The following is a 14,746-nucleotide window of genomic DNA, read 5'->3' on the forward strand; positions in this document are numbered from 1 at the left end:
CGGTAAACACAATGTATATTCTTCGTTCTAAAAGCGTTTGATGGCCCAAACACGCTAACGAACCGTACAATTGGAGTGATGATTTTTACGATCCGTATCAGGTCGTGTATATTGGACAACCCTCAAAATAAGCCCCCCTAAAAGGGACGTAGAGCAAATAATACCAAAGGATTGGGCTGGAATTATAATTGTTCTCTATCTAGCTAGAAAGCAGAGTTGTATACCAATAACATATGCACTGCACATGTGTTATTCATCTCCAAGCGCCAATATCATTATCGGTCGAAATATTGGCTTATTAAAAGTTACCTTTTCCTTGCATTTTTAATTGAATTTAAGCGCAGATAACATCATGCTATCGGGGGAGGGGGGGGGGGGGGGGGCTGGGGGGTGCAAAGCATTAATCTATTTGAGTACAGTCAACTCTCTCTTAACGGACACCTTTATAAAACGGACACCTCCATAAGACGGACACCTGGTGATGGTCCCTGCCGTTTTTCAGTCATTTTACTGTAACCAAACTCACTATAAGACGGACACCTCTCTAAGACGGACTACGGACACTTTGAAATCATTAACGGACACTTTAGAAGTGTTTTTTATCATGTTTTATTAGTGAAAATACTTACAAACTTCGTATTGACTCAAAGAAAAGTTGGTCAGTGCCCTAAGGATACGTGTATGCCAAGCTAACTAACCACAAACAATGACGCTTTATCGGATTACTTCTCTGCTTACGTGTATGGACACTTAAAAGAGGTCGTTTTCTACTTAGAAGCTCTCAATTTTTCGTTTTAACAACCAAAAGCGGTCCTTTTTATTATTTTAGTCTTATTGCAGTTGGCAAAGTTTTGTTGCATTGTGCAACGGTTTAGCTTTATTATCTCAGAATTACTGGTGTCATATTACCTCGACTCTCTACAGAGCGGACACCTCTCTAAGACGGACAGCTACGGCCGGTCCCGAAGGTGTCCGTCTTAGATAGAGTTGACTGTATTCAGCGTTACAAACACCCGCTAGTATGATGTTTATTTCAAAGGTACAGAAAACATGATTTCGTGCGAATTTCGTCGGCGTTCGTGGAAGAGATTCACAAGATTCTATAACTCTGGAGCAGTACGTTTGAGCTGTCTCCAAATATCAGACGATTTGAAACACTACAAGACTTTTCCACCATGTGGGCATATTTTTGGGATTTTTGCCCATTTTTACGGACATTCACTCTTAGACCGATTACTTAGTTTATTTGCATCTTTTTGAAATACTGTAATGGGAAAAAATATTCTAAAAGCCACACATGTACGCATTGCAAGCCTATGCCAATGCTTTTGACACGCAACGGTCACGTGCGCGTGATCATGTGCTTCATCACGTGCGTTCGCAGGTTCTTATTGGTAGAAATCTTTGAGCGGCAAACAACTTCTTCTGAGCCAGCGAGAAAGGGAAAACGTGCGCACGAGAATTTATTTGCTTGCCGAGTATCTGGAAGATAGACGTGATAGGATTTAACCTTAAAATGTTTAGAATTATCATGTTTTATTTCACAGCTGCTGGATTAGCTGGGTTACTATCCAACTGTAAAGGTGAGAAAGTGTTTCTGTGAATCCCTAGTATCTACTGGAATAGCCACGCTCTTCGCCCATGCAAAAATTCCACGATCGAAAGATTTCTGCCTACAGAAAGTTAGCAGGACAATCGTTCGCATTCATATCGCGATTGTCATGCCTCACAAGCCCGATCGCACGAATATATATCGTAACCTTTTATAATTATACTGCTGCGAGACCGTTCATTATCTATCTTCAATGTATGTTTTGCAATTGAAGCTGTTACCGGTTATTTCAGTCAGTATAATAAATAACATGTCGACTGAATCAACAATGAAACATTCAAGTTTGAGCGTAATTGCGAGTTCAAGATAAGAAAGGTCGATAGTATGAGCCGATTACTTAGTATATATTTGATTCATCGACCAACATTACTTGGTGGACAAAGAATTATCATGATGCAGCCATACAATGTACATAAAAACAAAATGTACAATAATCTTTGATTATATAAATGCCGTAAATGATCCAAAAAACGCCCACTCTCAAATAAACGCCTCGTATCTAATTAACGCCTCCCCTGAGATGTAAACAAAAGTGTAAACGCAAGTAATAGACACCTTCTTTGAAGAATCACCTCAAAAACCAAGGAAATGCTCCAGAGGGAAAAATCATGCAATATAGTTAGTTTCTTGCTTGACTCAGACATCAAAGAGGCCAATAATGCCAACATGATTGACCTCGATGATGATGAAAACATCGTTATCGAACTATGAATAGATTAGTCTGCAACTCATCTACTGTGTCTTGTATCATACTCCGCGAGCAAACTCCGCATCCTATTTGTTTTGTTGACGTTGTTACAGTTAAAGTTAAATAAACGCCTCTTTCTCTAATAAACGCCTCATATCTATTTAATGCCTCCCCTAGGACCCCTAAAATTTAATAGACACCCCGGGCGTTTATTAGATCATTTACAGTACTGTTCCAAGTCTCATCTTGATTTTTGCTGCTTCTTTTGTTTCAGGTCAAGTAACAAATCCAGATGGAAGGCAGAACCAAAGTGATTGCACATATTTCTTTTATGGAAGCAACATTATTATAAAGAATAGAATGGCGGTAAACAGAGAAACCTGCCTGTACCTTGACAGCGAAGAGCTTCGTGTCTACAACAAGAGTACCAGAATGGGTGCTCGCCTAGCAACCTGCCCTACATTTGGGCAAGGAGAACAAAGTGGTGTTGTAAATGAGGAGTTTAGAAAAAAATTTGACCTAAAATATTTCTCTTTTGAATGTTCTTTGAGCAACTCAAGCAACCACCATGGCCACCGTGATGTACACTCAGAACTAATTGGCGATAAAACAGCAATGAAGCAATTGCCGTTTGATGAGTGTATATTCATAATATTGTGTAGCGACAGCCATGGCTCAACATTTAGATATTCTGCTGCCTGCCCCATTGTTAATGAAACAAGAGGTAAGTCCTAAATCTGTTTAACAATTATTCACCGAGGTGGAGGTGAATAGTGGTGAGGTAAATATCCACCACATTCACTGACACTGAGGTGGATAATTTTTTTAGTATTATTCCACACAAGTTGAATAACTAGAGGTGAATAATTTTTTTAGTATACAGTCATCTCTCTCTTAACGGACATCTCTATATGACGGACACCCCTATAAGACGGACACCTGGTGATGGTCCTTGCCGTTTTTCAGTCATTTTACTGCAACCAAACTCCCTATAAAAAGGACACGTCTCTAAGACGGACAACGGACATTTTGAAATAATTAATGGATACTTTCAGAGAACTTTGTATCGACCTAAAGCAACGTTAGTCTGATATCAAGCTTTTAACCCAAAACAATTACGCTTTAACAGATTACTTCTCTGCTTACGTGTTCGGACACTAAAGAGGTCGTTTTCTACTTACAGTATTACAGCTTGTAGAAGCTCTCAATTTTTGCTTTAACAAGCAAATAGGCCATTTCCGAGTTACCCTTTGCCTCTGTTTCAAAACGAGTCTACGTGCAAAACCATTCAGATGAAAATAAGTTTGATTTGCATGAAAATGGACATGAAGGTTGAACTCATTTGCATTTGAATGGTTTGGCATGTAAACTCGTTTTGAAATGGAGGCAAAGGGTAACTCGGAAACGGCCTGTATGGTCCTTCTATTATTTTAGTTTTGTTAAGGTTTGTTGTATTGTGCAAAGAAATACTGGTGTCATGTTACCTCGACTCTCTACAAGGCAGACACTTCTCAAAGATGGACAGCTGTAGCCGGTCCTGAAGGTGTCTGTTGAGAGAGTTTACTGTATACCACACAAGTTGAATAACTAGCACACTAAAACATCACTTTCGGTAAACAAAATGATGTGCGAAGGCAGTTTGTTTCTCTTTAGCTGCTCAGAGGTGAATAGTTCTTTGCTAATCACCTCTGAGTTAACCAATCAGCGCACGTGAAAAGCACTATTGGTATATACTAATTTAGGATATTGTAAATTCTAGTTATAATAATGTAAATATATAATAAAGATGGTAATTTTTAAGCTCAGTGATAATTCCCGTTGGGGACTCAGAATTTTTCTCTGTCTTATCCCATGTCATCATTATTTATCACCGAGCTAAAAATTTACTCCACACTTGATGATTTTGACATTGCTGATCCTAGCAGGATGCGTGGCACATATAAACCTAGTAAATGGCCCAGCTCACCATGAGTCTCTCGTAGCTCAGTTGGCATTAAAGCACCCAACCGGTATCTGGGAGGCCATTGGTTCCATTTTTGTCGGGGACTCAGATTTTTTCTTTGTCCCATGCTCGTGTCATTGTTGACTTGATAATAATGTATCATCGATCGTTGAATTCATTTTTTTTTTTCGCAAAGTTTTCTTAATATGCTTTGAAGGAAAATTTTATAATGCTTTTATTATATGAAATACTTTCTGGATGGTCATTAGTTCATTAGTTTGATCACTATTATACATGTATGTGTCTCACCCTCAAGAGGCGCAGTGGCGTAATGGTTAGCGCGCTCGACTCCGAGTTGAACAGCCCCGGTCAGCATTGCGAGCCCTGGCCAGCATTGCTTTGTGTTCTTGGGCAAGACATTTTAATCTCACCGTGCCTCTCTCCATCCTGCTGTATAAATTGGTACCGGCAAATTTACTGCTCGGGGTAACCCTGCGATGGACTAGCATCCCATCCAGGGGAAGTAGAAATACTTCCAGTTGCTTAATGCTACAGAAACCGGTATAAGCTCTGGCAGTTAGGGTATATGCCACCTGGCTCGAACACAGACTTTAATTACCTTAACCATATGTGTTACCCTCAGGAAATACAAAAAGTAATTTCCTAGCTTAAAGGGGTCCCTCTTATTTCTGGTTATCATTTGGAAACCAAATTACCTACTAATGATAACATTTTTGTACAACTTTGTTCTGTTGAAGAGTTCTTCAAGAGTTTTAAATCATGGCCATATTTGACAAGTCACTTGACTGGAATAGAAACAACCCTAAAACTGAAAGGGCATATAGATCTGAAAATTAAAATCAGAACCAATTAATAAAGAACTTCCATGAGCTTAATGCTTCATAATTTCACATTATTATGCTATTATAAACACATCTATTTTCAGACATTCCATTCTTTTATGTAAATGGAAATAAATTCCATATGTAGGATTATAAAGAAGGCTATGTTATGTGAAAAATCGGAACTCTACCTTTTCCCCCAAGTTTAGAGATGTTAAATTCTAATGTGTGGTTTTGGACTCAGGCACTAGTTACGTGTGTAATATCGATTTCTTTTTAACACTATTGTTCTCCCCACCAAAAATTCAATGCTAAGCATTACCAAATGCTCCAATGGCTTGCTGCCAAAAACCATCCTAAGCAAATTAATTCTTAGCAACTGTTCTAGATCTGTAGTTAAGAAGGACCTCCCTTAAATGTGACATGTAAATTGTGCAGTTATAAAAATTGTACTGCCTATATATATATTCAGGCACAGCTCTACGTGTTTTACAAACAAGGATATATTTCATTTCTTCAATTACATGGATTTAAAGGATCCTAGTCAACCCTGATGCTTTGCGTGTATCAAGAACCATCCGCCATTTTAAATGCCATCTAATTTCGAGTGATTTCAATTGTGGCCGACAATCCAAGCACATCCTTGCGTACGTAGTGTATTTGCATCTTAAACTACCATCAAAGTCTTAAGTAGTTATCTGTGCTTCATTTCGAGCATTTATTTTATTGGTTTCTTTAAATTTGTCGTTAAAATATTCATTTGTAAGTGGGATGTCTAATGGCATCTCGCGTTCCAAAGCGTGGTAGGCCGAAACCATCGGACAAACAAAGAGAATCGATCCTTCTGTGGCTATCAACATTCGATCTCTGCAATCAAAGCAAGACAGTCTTGCCATCAAAGGGCTTACCTGTAGTTATAGCCAGTTTCCAGAAATACAACACTTGATTTATTCTTGCTAGCCGATTTATAATTCCACATTAATTTGCATATGCTTGAGCACTCAAGCGCGGTATTTCAAGAAGGACAAGCAGCAGATTTAGCCGTTCTCTTTCGACTCCACGTATTCTCGCAGGAACAAATCTTACAAAGGAAAAAGGAACTCGGATACTCTATAACATAAAGAAAAATTTTGAATAGTAATCTAAGACAATTTAACAAGACGCATATCTGCGTGAACTTGGGCTTCTTTCCTGGCGTATCCAGCTGTAAACGCCAGAAAGACGACATGATGAAATTTTCGTGGTCTTTTGTACGATTGTTTCACAGCTCTAGCATAGTACAAGCAAGTATATTCTAAGCATTGTATATATTATTCCTACAGTCTAAATATTGTAGTCTGCGTTTTACACTCACTGTTTAAGTAATAAATTTAGCTACTAAGAAATGTTTGAACAGTAAAATCCGAACTTTCAACCATATTTGATTGCATTCAGGTCTATCTATCTGGTCAACAGGATTTCTTAAAAGATAGTTCAAGTACTGCAGATCAAAATGAAACAGATCACCCCAGTCGCGAGTCGAAACATATCTATTAAATAACTATACAGTTTGAAAACAAGTTCATTCTTGATACAAAAATTATGAATGAAAAATTTACTTTGGAGTAGGCATTCGCAATCTCTTCAGTAAAAATGCATGTATTCAAGTTTCTATAAAATTTACTACGATGTTATTGTATTGCTTCAATTGAACACGCTTTGCCGATTTGCATATATTAGTTCTCGTCTGGTTAATAGCGACCCCATGATAAATACAGGTTGTTTTACTAGACCTGCCAACTCTCACGCATTATGCGTGAGTCTCACGCCTGCAGATCCAAAATATCGATCTCACGCATACAGCCCAGTTTCTCACGCTTGACTGACAAATTTAGATTTCTTACTCTTAAAACCCATTAAATGTGCATTCAATTCAATTTTGCTGAAACATAACTCAGAAAATGAGCATTGTTATTCGTGTTTGAGTCAATTTTTGCAATTTCACAGACTTCAGCAACGTTGGAAGATCGTCAAAACTTCTTCGGAAATATCCGGAAATTGTCGGAACATCTTCGGAACTCTTCGGAAATCTCCGGAAATAGTCGGAACATCTTCGGAAACGTTCGGAAATAGTCGGAAAATGTGGAGAAGGTTATCTCACGCCTTTGACTTAGAAAAAGTTGGCAGGTATATTTTACATGCATCCAAAGTACTTCTAAAATGTATTTTTCAGTTTAAAATCAACAAAATAGAGTATCACTGTTATTGTCTGTGAGGTTTCTGCTGGAAGCGAAATCTTAATAGGATGTTTCATTGTTTTGATTATCCCTGGTTTAATTATTCAGTTGCAAGACTTATTGTATGCGATTTAAGTCACTTTTGATACAACTTTCTAACCTTTCTTCTCTTGTTGCTCAGACGTTTTAGAGTTCGTACCGGTATTATACCCCGGAGATTCTACTTGGTTCACGATCTAAAAATCCAAAATACGATGACACTTCTGACGATTAAGATTTGATAGTTCATCTGGTATAACAGGATTCTCGATCTATAGGTTCACTCATAAATTGTTTTCCCGTAAGGCTTGAGGACCGACCTGTTCTGAGAATGCTCAACATCTTCTAGAGTGGGTCTACTGCGAACGACGGGTTCATTTGTTTGTGATTTCAGCACTCTAGAAATCAAGGAATCCGCGATAACTTTCAACGACGACAGCATCTTGTGCAGACTGGGACTTGACACATGCGCCTTAGTGCCCCGACGGCGATTTGTGACTGAACGCAAAAAACGAAGGACAATTTTAACCTTGGGCTCCCAGCTTTGGGATACGCCCAAGTAATTATTGCATTGCTTAGCACTCGATCGGAGTCCGCCGAAGAGGCAAATATTGAAGCGATCGCTTCTCTGCTCTCATTTTGCCCTGCGCGTCTGTCAATGGACAAACCATAAATATCTGTGCTTCAAGATGGCCCCAGAGAACTAGATTCTTGGATATCTATTAGGCTGTCACCATCTTCAATGTTCATTCCTTACATTCTGAGGGATCTTTTTAAGTTGATTCCAATAAAAACTTTCGCGTGTTGTCAAATTTCGTCGCAGTCTGTTGACCTTTTACCCGTGTCACATGTAATATGAAACGAGGCTCCCCGCAGTTGCCCAAATGTAAACAATAATAGAGGCGTGGCTGACTAGGATCCTTTAATACATTGTAGGCCGTGACGATTGCAGTTTTGTTCTCTATGTTAATTAATTTAATATTTTTATTTATCAATTCCATTGTACTTTTTCTTGCAGAAAATCAAACAGAAAGTATAAGTACAAAATCAGCTAGGGAGAGTGAAGAGCAACATGTAACTGATTATCCATCAACGGCAGGTAGAGTAACAAATTTTTTTCTAATGGTTTGAAGTTCTAGTGCTGCCTGTTTCCTGAGTCTAACCCAAGCCAGTGACAGCGTTGGGTTGGGTACTAGCCTGGGTTGGACAAGCCACTGAAAGTAGAAAAAAAAAATGTTTTCATGAACCCTGAGACACCTGGTCAAATTGCCAACCTGGGATGGCTATTCATGGGCTCTTAAGGGCCCACAGACAGATTTCTCTGTGTTGCTAAGGTGCTAAAAGAGCGCGCGCTATTACACATACTGCAGGCTACTGACACTTTCTGTATGTGCCATATGTGCAAAAAATTTTCCTTTTGAGCACTTCTTCATACTTGCTAACTAATTCCTGACTAATGGTTGACTTCACATCCGAGAATCAGTCAGATTAAATTTAATAAAAATTTTATGGACAAATCAATATTTCTAAATCTCTCTAAAAAAATATTCAAGTTTTAATAATGAGACAAAACCCATACTTGCCAAGATGCAAAAATGAATAAAGAACATGACACCATGAATGATTTTCTGATAACATGCAAAACATCAAAAATTTTAGACTTCTTCTTTATTCTAATTGTTTTGGATCTGCATATTTTTGAAAGCATAAAATTGACCCCCTAGCCTACAGTGTATGTGTGACTTAAGTAATGATTGATTTAATCCACTTTAAAAATTAAGGTTTTGTTGTTAAAATAACAAATTCATGATGTACAGTATATATCCACTTTTGTGTGTAGTTACTGATGCATATATGTATACTTATTACACCAATTAGGGAGGGTCATTTCATTTCATTTCGGTGCAATTAATTTTGGAAGCCCCTATGTATATTATTTGGTGTGTGTTTTTTACCTGCCACCCCCCCCCTCCCTATTGTATAACCCACAACCGTGGGCAAATTAATATCATGAAAAGAGTAGACATTACTACAATGTGCAGGTGGTTTTGAGAAGCCTCTTGATATGTTCAGTTGCTTCTCTTGACAACTTGCTGATGAAGGTCTATGACCACTTGACAACTAGTTGGTGACCATGTTAAGAATGATGATGGTGATGATAATAAACAATAACAATGGTAATGGTCTGAGAAATAACTGATGTCTAATGTAATAATGTAATTTGAATTGTAGATCCAGTGTCACAAAGTTATGTTTCAGGTACAACAATGTTTTTGTTGAACATTCAGTACGAAATAAATTTTACCATGCCCCGGTTCCTTAAAGCATACATGATGTATATGGTTTTTATTTGCTTGTAAGAAACAACATGCATGTATAATATCCTAGGGAAAGCATGAAAAAATTAAGTGTCTTCTCTTCAATATGTGTTTTAGTCATCCACTTCCTTGGGTCAAAATTGTGCAAAGTGGGTACCTGGGACAAGTGGTCAGTCGTGACAGTCGTGGGTCAGACCTAGCTACCTGTGACTCACATAAAGATCCCATGTAGATCTATTCACTCAAGTAAATTAAAAATCTCTGTCAGAACCAAATTGAAAGTCCCAATTCTGTTTGTTACTGAAAGGCACAGTTATAAAACTTTAGGTAGTAGTAGTTGCCTTTATTTAAAAACACGATATGGATAAAAGCTTACAGCTTGTGGGGTCGTGTAAATTAAGTATTTAAAGTTAAAAATATTTACTTACAATTAATTAGGCCATTTACATTTGTATTTGATTTATGATTATGATGATGATAATAAACAATAACAATGGTAATGGTCTGAGAAATAACTGATGTCTAATGTAATAATGTAATTTCAGTTGTAGATCCAGTGTCAAAGAAAGTGGAAAATGTTTCAGGTACAACAATGTTTTTGTTGAACATTCAGTACGAAATAAATTTTACCCTGCCCTGGTTCCTTAAAGCATACATGTATATGGTTTTTATTTGCTTGTAAGAAACAACGTGCATGTATAATATCCTAGGGAAAGCATGAAAAAATTAAGGACCTATGACATAACTCTAATCTCTTGTAACAATGCCATGGCAACAAATTTTGACATCCTTTGGATGTGATTCTGTTTTCTTATAAATGCTGTTTTACAATGTACACTTTTAAGTATTTTTTAGGTACATCCTCAGGCTAGCTGTAATAGAATGCCAAAGATGGGGCGAGGAGGGGGTGGGGGAAAACAAACAATAAATTGTGGCTCGTTTTACAAAGTAATTAGTCTGGGGAAGGGGTACGTAGTAAAGTAATTTCAGCTAATGTCTTCAATGCCGGATTCCCTCTATAGCGCGCACCTGCAGGGAATCATGGTACTTAGCAACAATGAATACAACTACCGTGATTTTCTGCAGGTCTGCACTATAGAGGGAATCGACTATTCACTCGGGTCAATTCACTACAATTAAAACACGATCCTCATTTAACGGATAATTATTTAGTGGCATTCGTGGATCATGTTAGTCACTTTATTTGAAAAACAGTTATCATGGCCTGGGCCCAGTTGTTTAAAGGGTAGCTAGAGTGCTATCTACAGGATTGGGGGTGGGGTGGGGAAGGCAAGCGGCTCAACCTTTCTGAGGCCTTGGCCTTGCTTCATTGTGGTGCCTGGTACTGCATTTATTGTAAGCTTCAGTTTAAGTACATAATATAAGCACATCATGAAGTGCAATTCAGTCTTTCTCTGTATTTTTATTTTTTTACAGATGCGAAGAAAGAAACACTTAGTTCATATTTAGTCATCTCCACAGCTATTGCTTTGGTTTTGCATTACTACGCTTCGTGATTGGTTTGAAAATCTCGCGTCACTTTCTCAGCCAATCAGAAGTAAAACCAAAACCAACCGTGACGCGCTCGTGCACGTTTTCCCACATTGTGCCTGCAACATGTATTTGCTTCGAGTTATGATTGGCTAACTGGTTGGTCTGTGTCTTTTATGATTGGTCAGAGTAATTACTTCGGTTTTGGTTTTACGACACTCAGTTAAAAACTGCTCTATTGGTGATTTGTAGAGCAGTTTTCAATTGACTGTGGTTAAACCAAAACCAAGGTAATCACTCTGGCCAATCACAAAGGACACAAAAACCAGTGATCCAATCAAAACTTAAAGCAAATACATGTAGCCAGCGTAAAGAAAGTGGGGCGAGTTTTGAGCCAATCACTAAGTGCAGAAATACAAAACCAAAGCAAACAAGAATTGCTTTCGACACCGGCTCAAATAAAACCGCTCTAAACCGGCATTTTAGAGTGATTTCACTATACCGCGTGAAATAGATACTAAACAATTAGATTATTAGACACTAATTGTTAGAAATTGTTTCACCGGCTGTGTAAAAACCATTGCACTCTAAACTGAGTATTATATACTATTTAAAATTGTATAGTTTCAGTTTGAAATGCTGTAGTAGTTTAAGTTTTGCATTGTAACATTATTTCATATTGGACTTTTTCTTACATGTACTTAAGTAACCAAGAGTCCGCATCCATGCCATTCATTTTGTACTTTAGCTGTATCCTTTTTTCCGCTTTCGTTAATGAAGCTGAGCAGTGCGGGCTGTTGATGACTGGCATTACATGTAACAAGTACATACGACTTGTATATTTTTATTAAAAGTTTATTCTTATTTTTGACAAACCACATCGGATTGTTGGTTATACGTGTAAGAAAAAAAATAGAGCTATTTAAGCTATTTAAATTTGTAAGCTTGCTGTGCATTCCTATGTAATTTTGGAAAACTGTTGTCGCAGCGCGGCCTTCCTCAAAAAAATGTTTGCCACCGTTAATAGTTCTGGATGAAATATTTTCTGTATTTATTACGGGGCAAAGAATACTCAAGAATATGTTTCGCTTAGTAAAAAAGTTTATATTGTCAAATTTTCTAAATGAGAATTTTAATAAATCATTAATGTTAAATCGTTGAATAAACATTAAACATTTCTCTGTATTGTGTCGCTATTGAAACAAATCTTTTTAAAAACCCTTTAACTCTAAATTTCAAAAAACGCGTTTTTTTACCGTCAAACTATTTTTCTGGTGCTATGAACCTGAATTTCCCCAAACTGCTAGCAACACTACAGAAACATTTTGAAAGAGATGTCATGTTAAAATGTACAATTTTTTTACTTTAGCGCATGCCTATAAGCCTTTTTTTTTGCGGAACCGTTCCGATTTTTTTCTTGCTCCTTTTCCTTTCGTTTTTCTCGGCTTTCTTATTCTCGTTCCTTTCTACAGGAACAACGTGAATATTGAACTTTTCGAGCCAATTCACGTTGCCCCCGAATCGCAGGCTAAGGGGATCTTGATCAATTACAGGTGTGTTGGCCTGTTTAAGCACCGATTTTGCACCAAAAACGGATCGTGTTTTTTCAGAAAAGCTCTGTCAGAATGCAAACGGTATACAAAATGAACAGTCCTATAGAAAGGTCAATCCTAGGTTTATTAGCTGCTTATCTAAAAAAATCCACTGACGTGCAAATTGATGAAGTCACAAGTGGTTCAATGAATGCGCCTTCAAATAGCGCCTAAGGGTAAATGCGCGCTTAGCAGTGAAAGGGTTAAAAGTGAATTCGGCAAAAGGAAATGCAGGAGAACATCCCGAGTTCAATTTTCGGCAAACGTACTTTCAGCTCCTATTCTGTCTGTCTGTTTCTGAAATCCACTGGCACATACCATTTTTCTCGAATTAAAGCCTTCCCTTGATTAATCGTCCCCCTTTGGTAACAAACTCCGAAAAAATCGCCTCCATTAGAGTAATCGCCCCCCGTCCCTCCCCATAACCTTCCTTAAAAGCAAACAAACCAACAAAAACAAACCCACTCTCTATACCTCCTCTTTCTTTCAACCCACCCTGTGAAGTTAAAACTTGAAAACTGGCATATCAAAAATGCATGGTTTATCTTTTTTCATGTGATTTGTGTTATGCAAATTATGTGGGCTTTACAGCTCGACACCTTCATCAGCATGTTGTCAATCATAAGAACTCCTTCCTTCCTGGAAGCCCATGGGGACAAAAGCCTCCTGAATGATAGCCAATTCCACGTCCTACGAAAGTGCCAACAAGAATTTAATTATCTCATTAATAAGATGTTGTACATTAAGAACGGAATCCGAGCTTAAACACCCACAAATTATCTCCATAATTACCCATAGCCTGGACGATCGATCACTGAACAGCCATCTTGTGCCCATAGACTAAAAAAATATGGGACGGCTCGTAGTGTGAAAGTGCCGACTGGAAGGCTCTTCAAACCCCTTACTTTTAGATGCCTTTTTTAACTGAAAAGGTAACCCTTTCATATATCTTCCATTCAAAACCGCCACACCTTTCACACATCAACTTGCAGTCCGGGGGGGGGGGGGGCACTCAAAAAAGTTTTATACGGGGAGGCTCCGCCCCAAGCTCTTACCCTTTGATATACCATTTTGACAGAAATTGTACCCCTTTCGTATACCTTTTACTGAAAAAAGGTACCCCTCTTGTATACCTAAAAGACGTGACATAGCCTTAGAACAGGACGTGTTCTTGTCATTTTTATGAAGCGCTTAATAAATTAAAATAATACAGCCAAAAAGTGGGTCTGTTCGAAATATTTTAATTACAGGCCTTTTAAAAAACCTAAATGACGGATTTCCATGCCCTTTGGTATACCTAAACTTTTGAAATCGCTACCCTTTTATATACCTGAAGCCTGAAAAAGGTACCCCTTTCGGGCGGAGCCTCCCCGTATAGGCCGTTATATGGAGTACCCCCCCCCCCCCCAGGCTTGCAGTAAAAATACCGCACTCTCTTCCAAACTTCTCACCTAAGTAACTCCTTAAAATACTTAAACGAATCAGCTGTTAGGCTCGTCTGCTCGAAATATTTTGAATGCCCATTCAGATAAATTAAGATAAAATAAGACAATTTTCCCTACCCCTTCCCATACTTAAACTAATGACATCTCTACCCTTTTATTTACCCACAGCCTGATAAAGGGAACCCGTTTGGGCGGACCTCCCCTTCAGTCCAATTTAAGGAATATTCCTCTCCACGCTTTGGGTGAAAAGATCGTACAGTCAGTACGGTAGAGCCTCAAATTCATTTTATTGGTCGGAACTCTGATAGATGGCTCGCCAATTTGAAACCTCATGCCGATTTGAATTTTTACTTGCATTCCGGTTAAGCGCGGAGTTCCTATCCCGTACGCGTATATTAGTCATTCAGTACTACTTTCGATCAAAACAAGCCATGTGTAATATAAGAACAATTTTAATTGAAACCTAGACTACATCAATAATGACAGAATACACGACGGCAGTTAATGAGGCTCACAACCGTTTCCAGCACTTTCTAGCACTTATACTTTGATGGGTCAGTA

General features: G+C 38.1%; 1 protein-coding gene across 4 annotated transcripts; it reads left to right on the top strand.

Annotated features, from left to right (window-relative positions):
• The first annotated feature begins 1,471 nt into the window (after positions 1-1,471).
• LOC144653959 (uncharacterized) lies at positions 1,472-12,002 on the top strand. Of its 4 annotated transcripts, none has more exons than XM_078514091.1 (6): positions 1,472-1,583; positions 2,575-3,024; positions 8,358-8,438; positions 9,572-9,598; positions 10,203-10,241; positions 11,095-12,002. In XM_078514091.1, the coding sequence occupies exons 1-6, from the start codon at positions 1,517-1,519 to the stop codon at positions 11,172-11,174; spliced, it is 744 nt and encodes a 247-aa protein (XP_078370217.1). In that variant the 5' UTR covers positions 1,472-1,516; the 3' UTR covers positions 11,175-12,002. The 4 variants fall into 4 exon arrangements, with proteins under 4 accessions (XP_078370217.1, XP_078370218.1, XP_078370219.1 ...); XM_078514092.1 differs by having other exon boundaries at positions 8,370-8,438; XM_078514093.1 differs by lacking the exon at positions 9,572-9,598.
• Positions 12,003-14,746: the final 2,744 nt, after the last annotated feature.

Source organism: Oculina patagonica, chromosome 5, assembly GCF_052425735.1.
Source record: "Oculina patagonica isolate OP01 chromosome 5, crgOcupat, whole genome shotgun sequence".
In the NCBI taxonomy this organism is placed as follows: Eukaryota; Metazoa; Cnidaria; class Anthozoa; order Scleractinia; family Oculinidae; genus Oculina; species Oculina patagonica.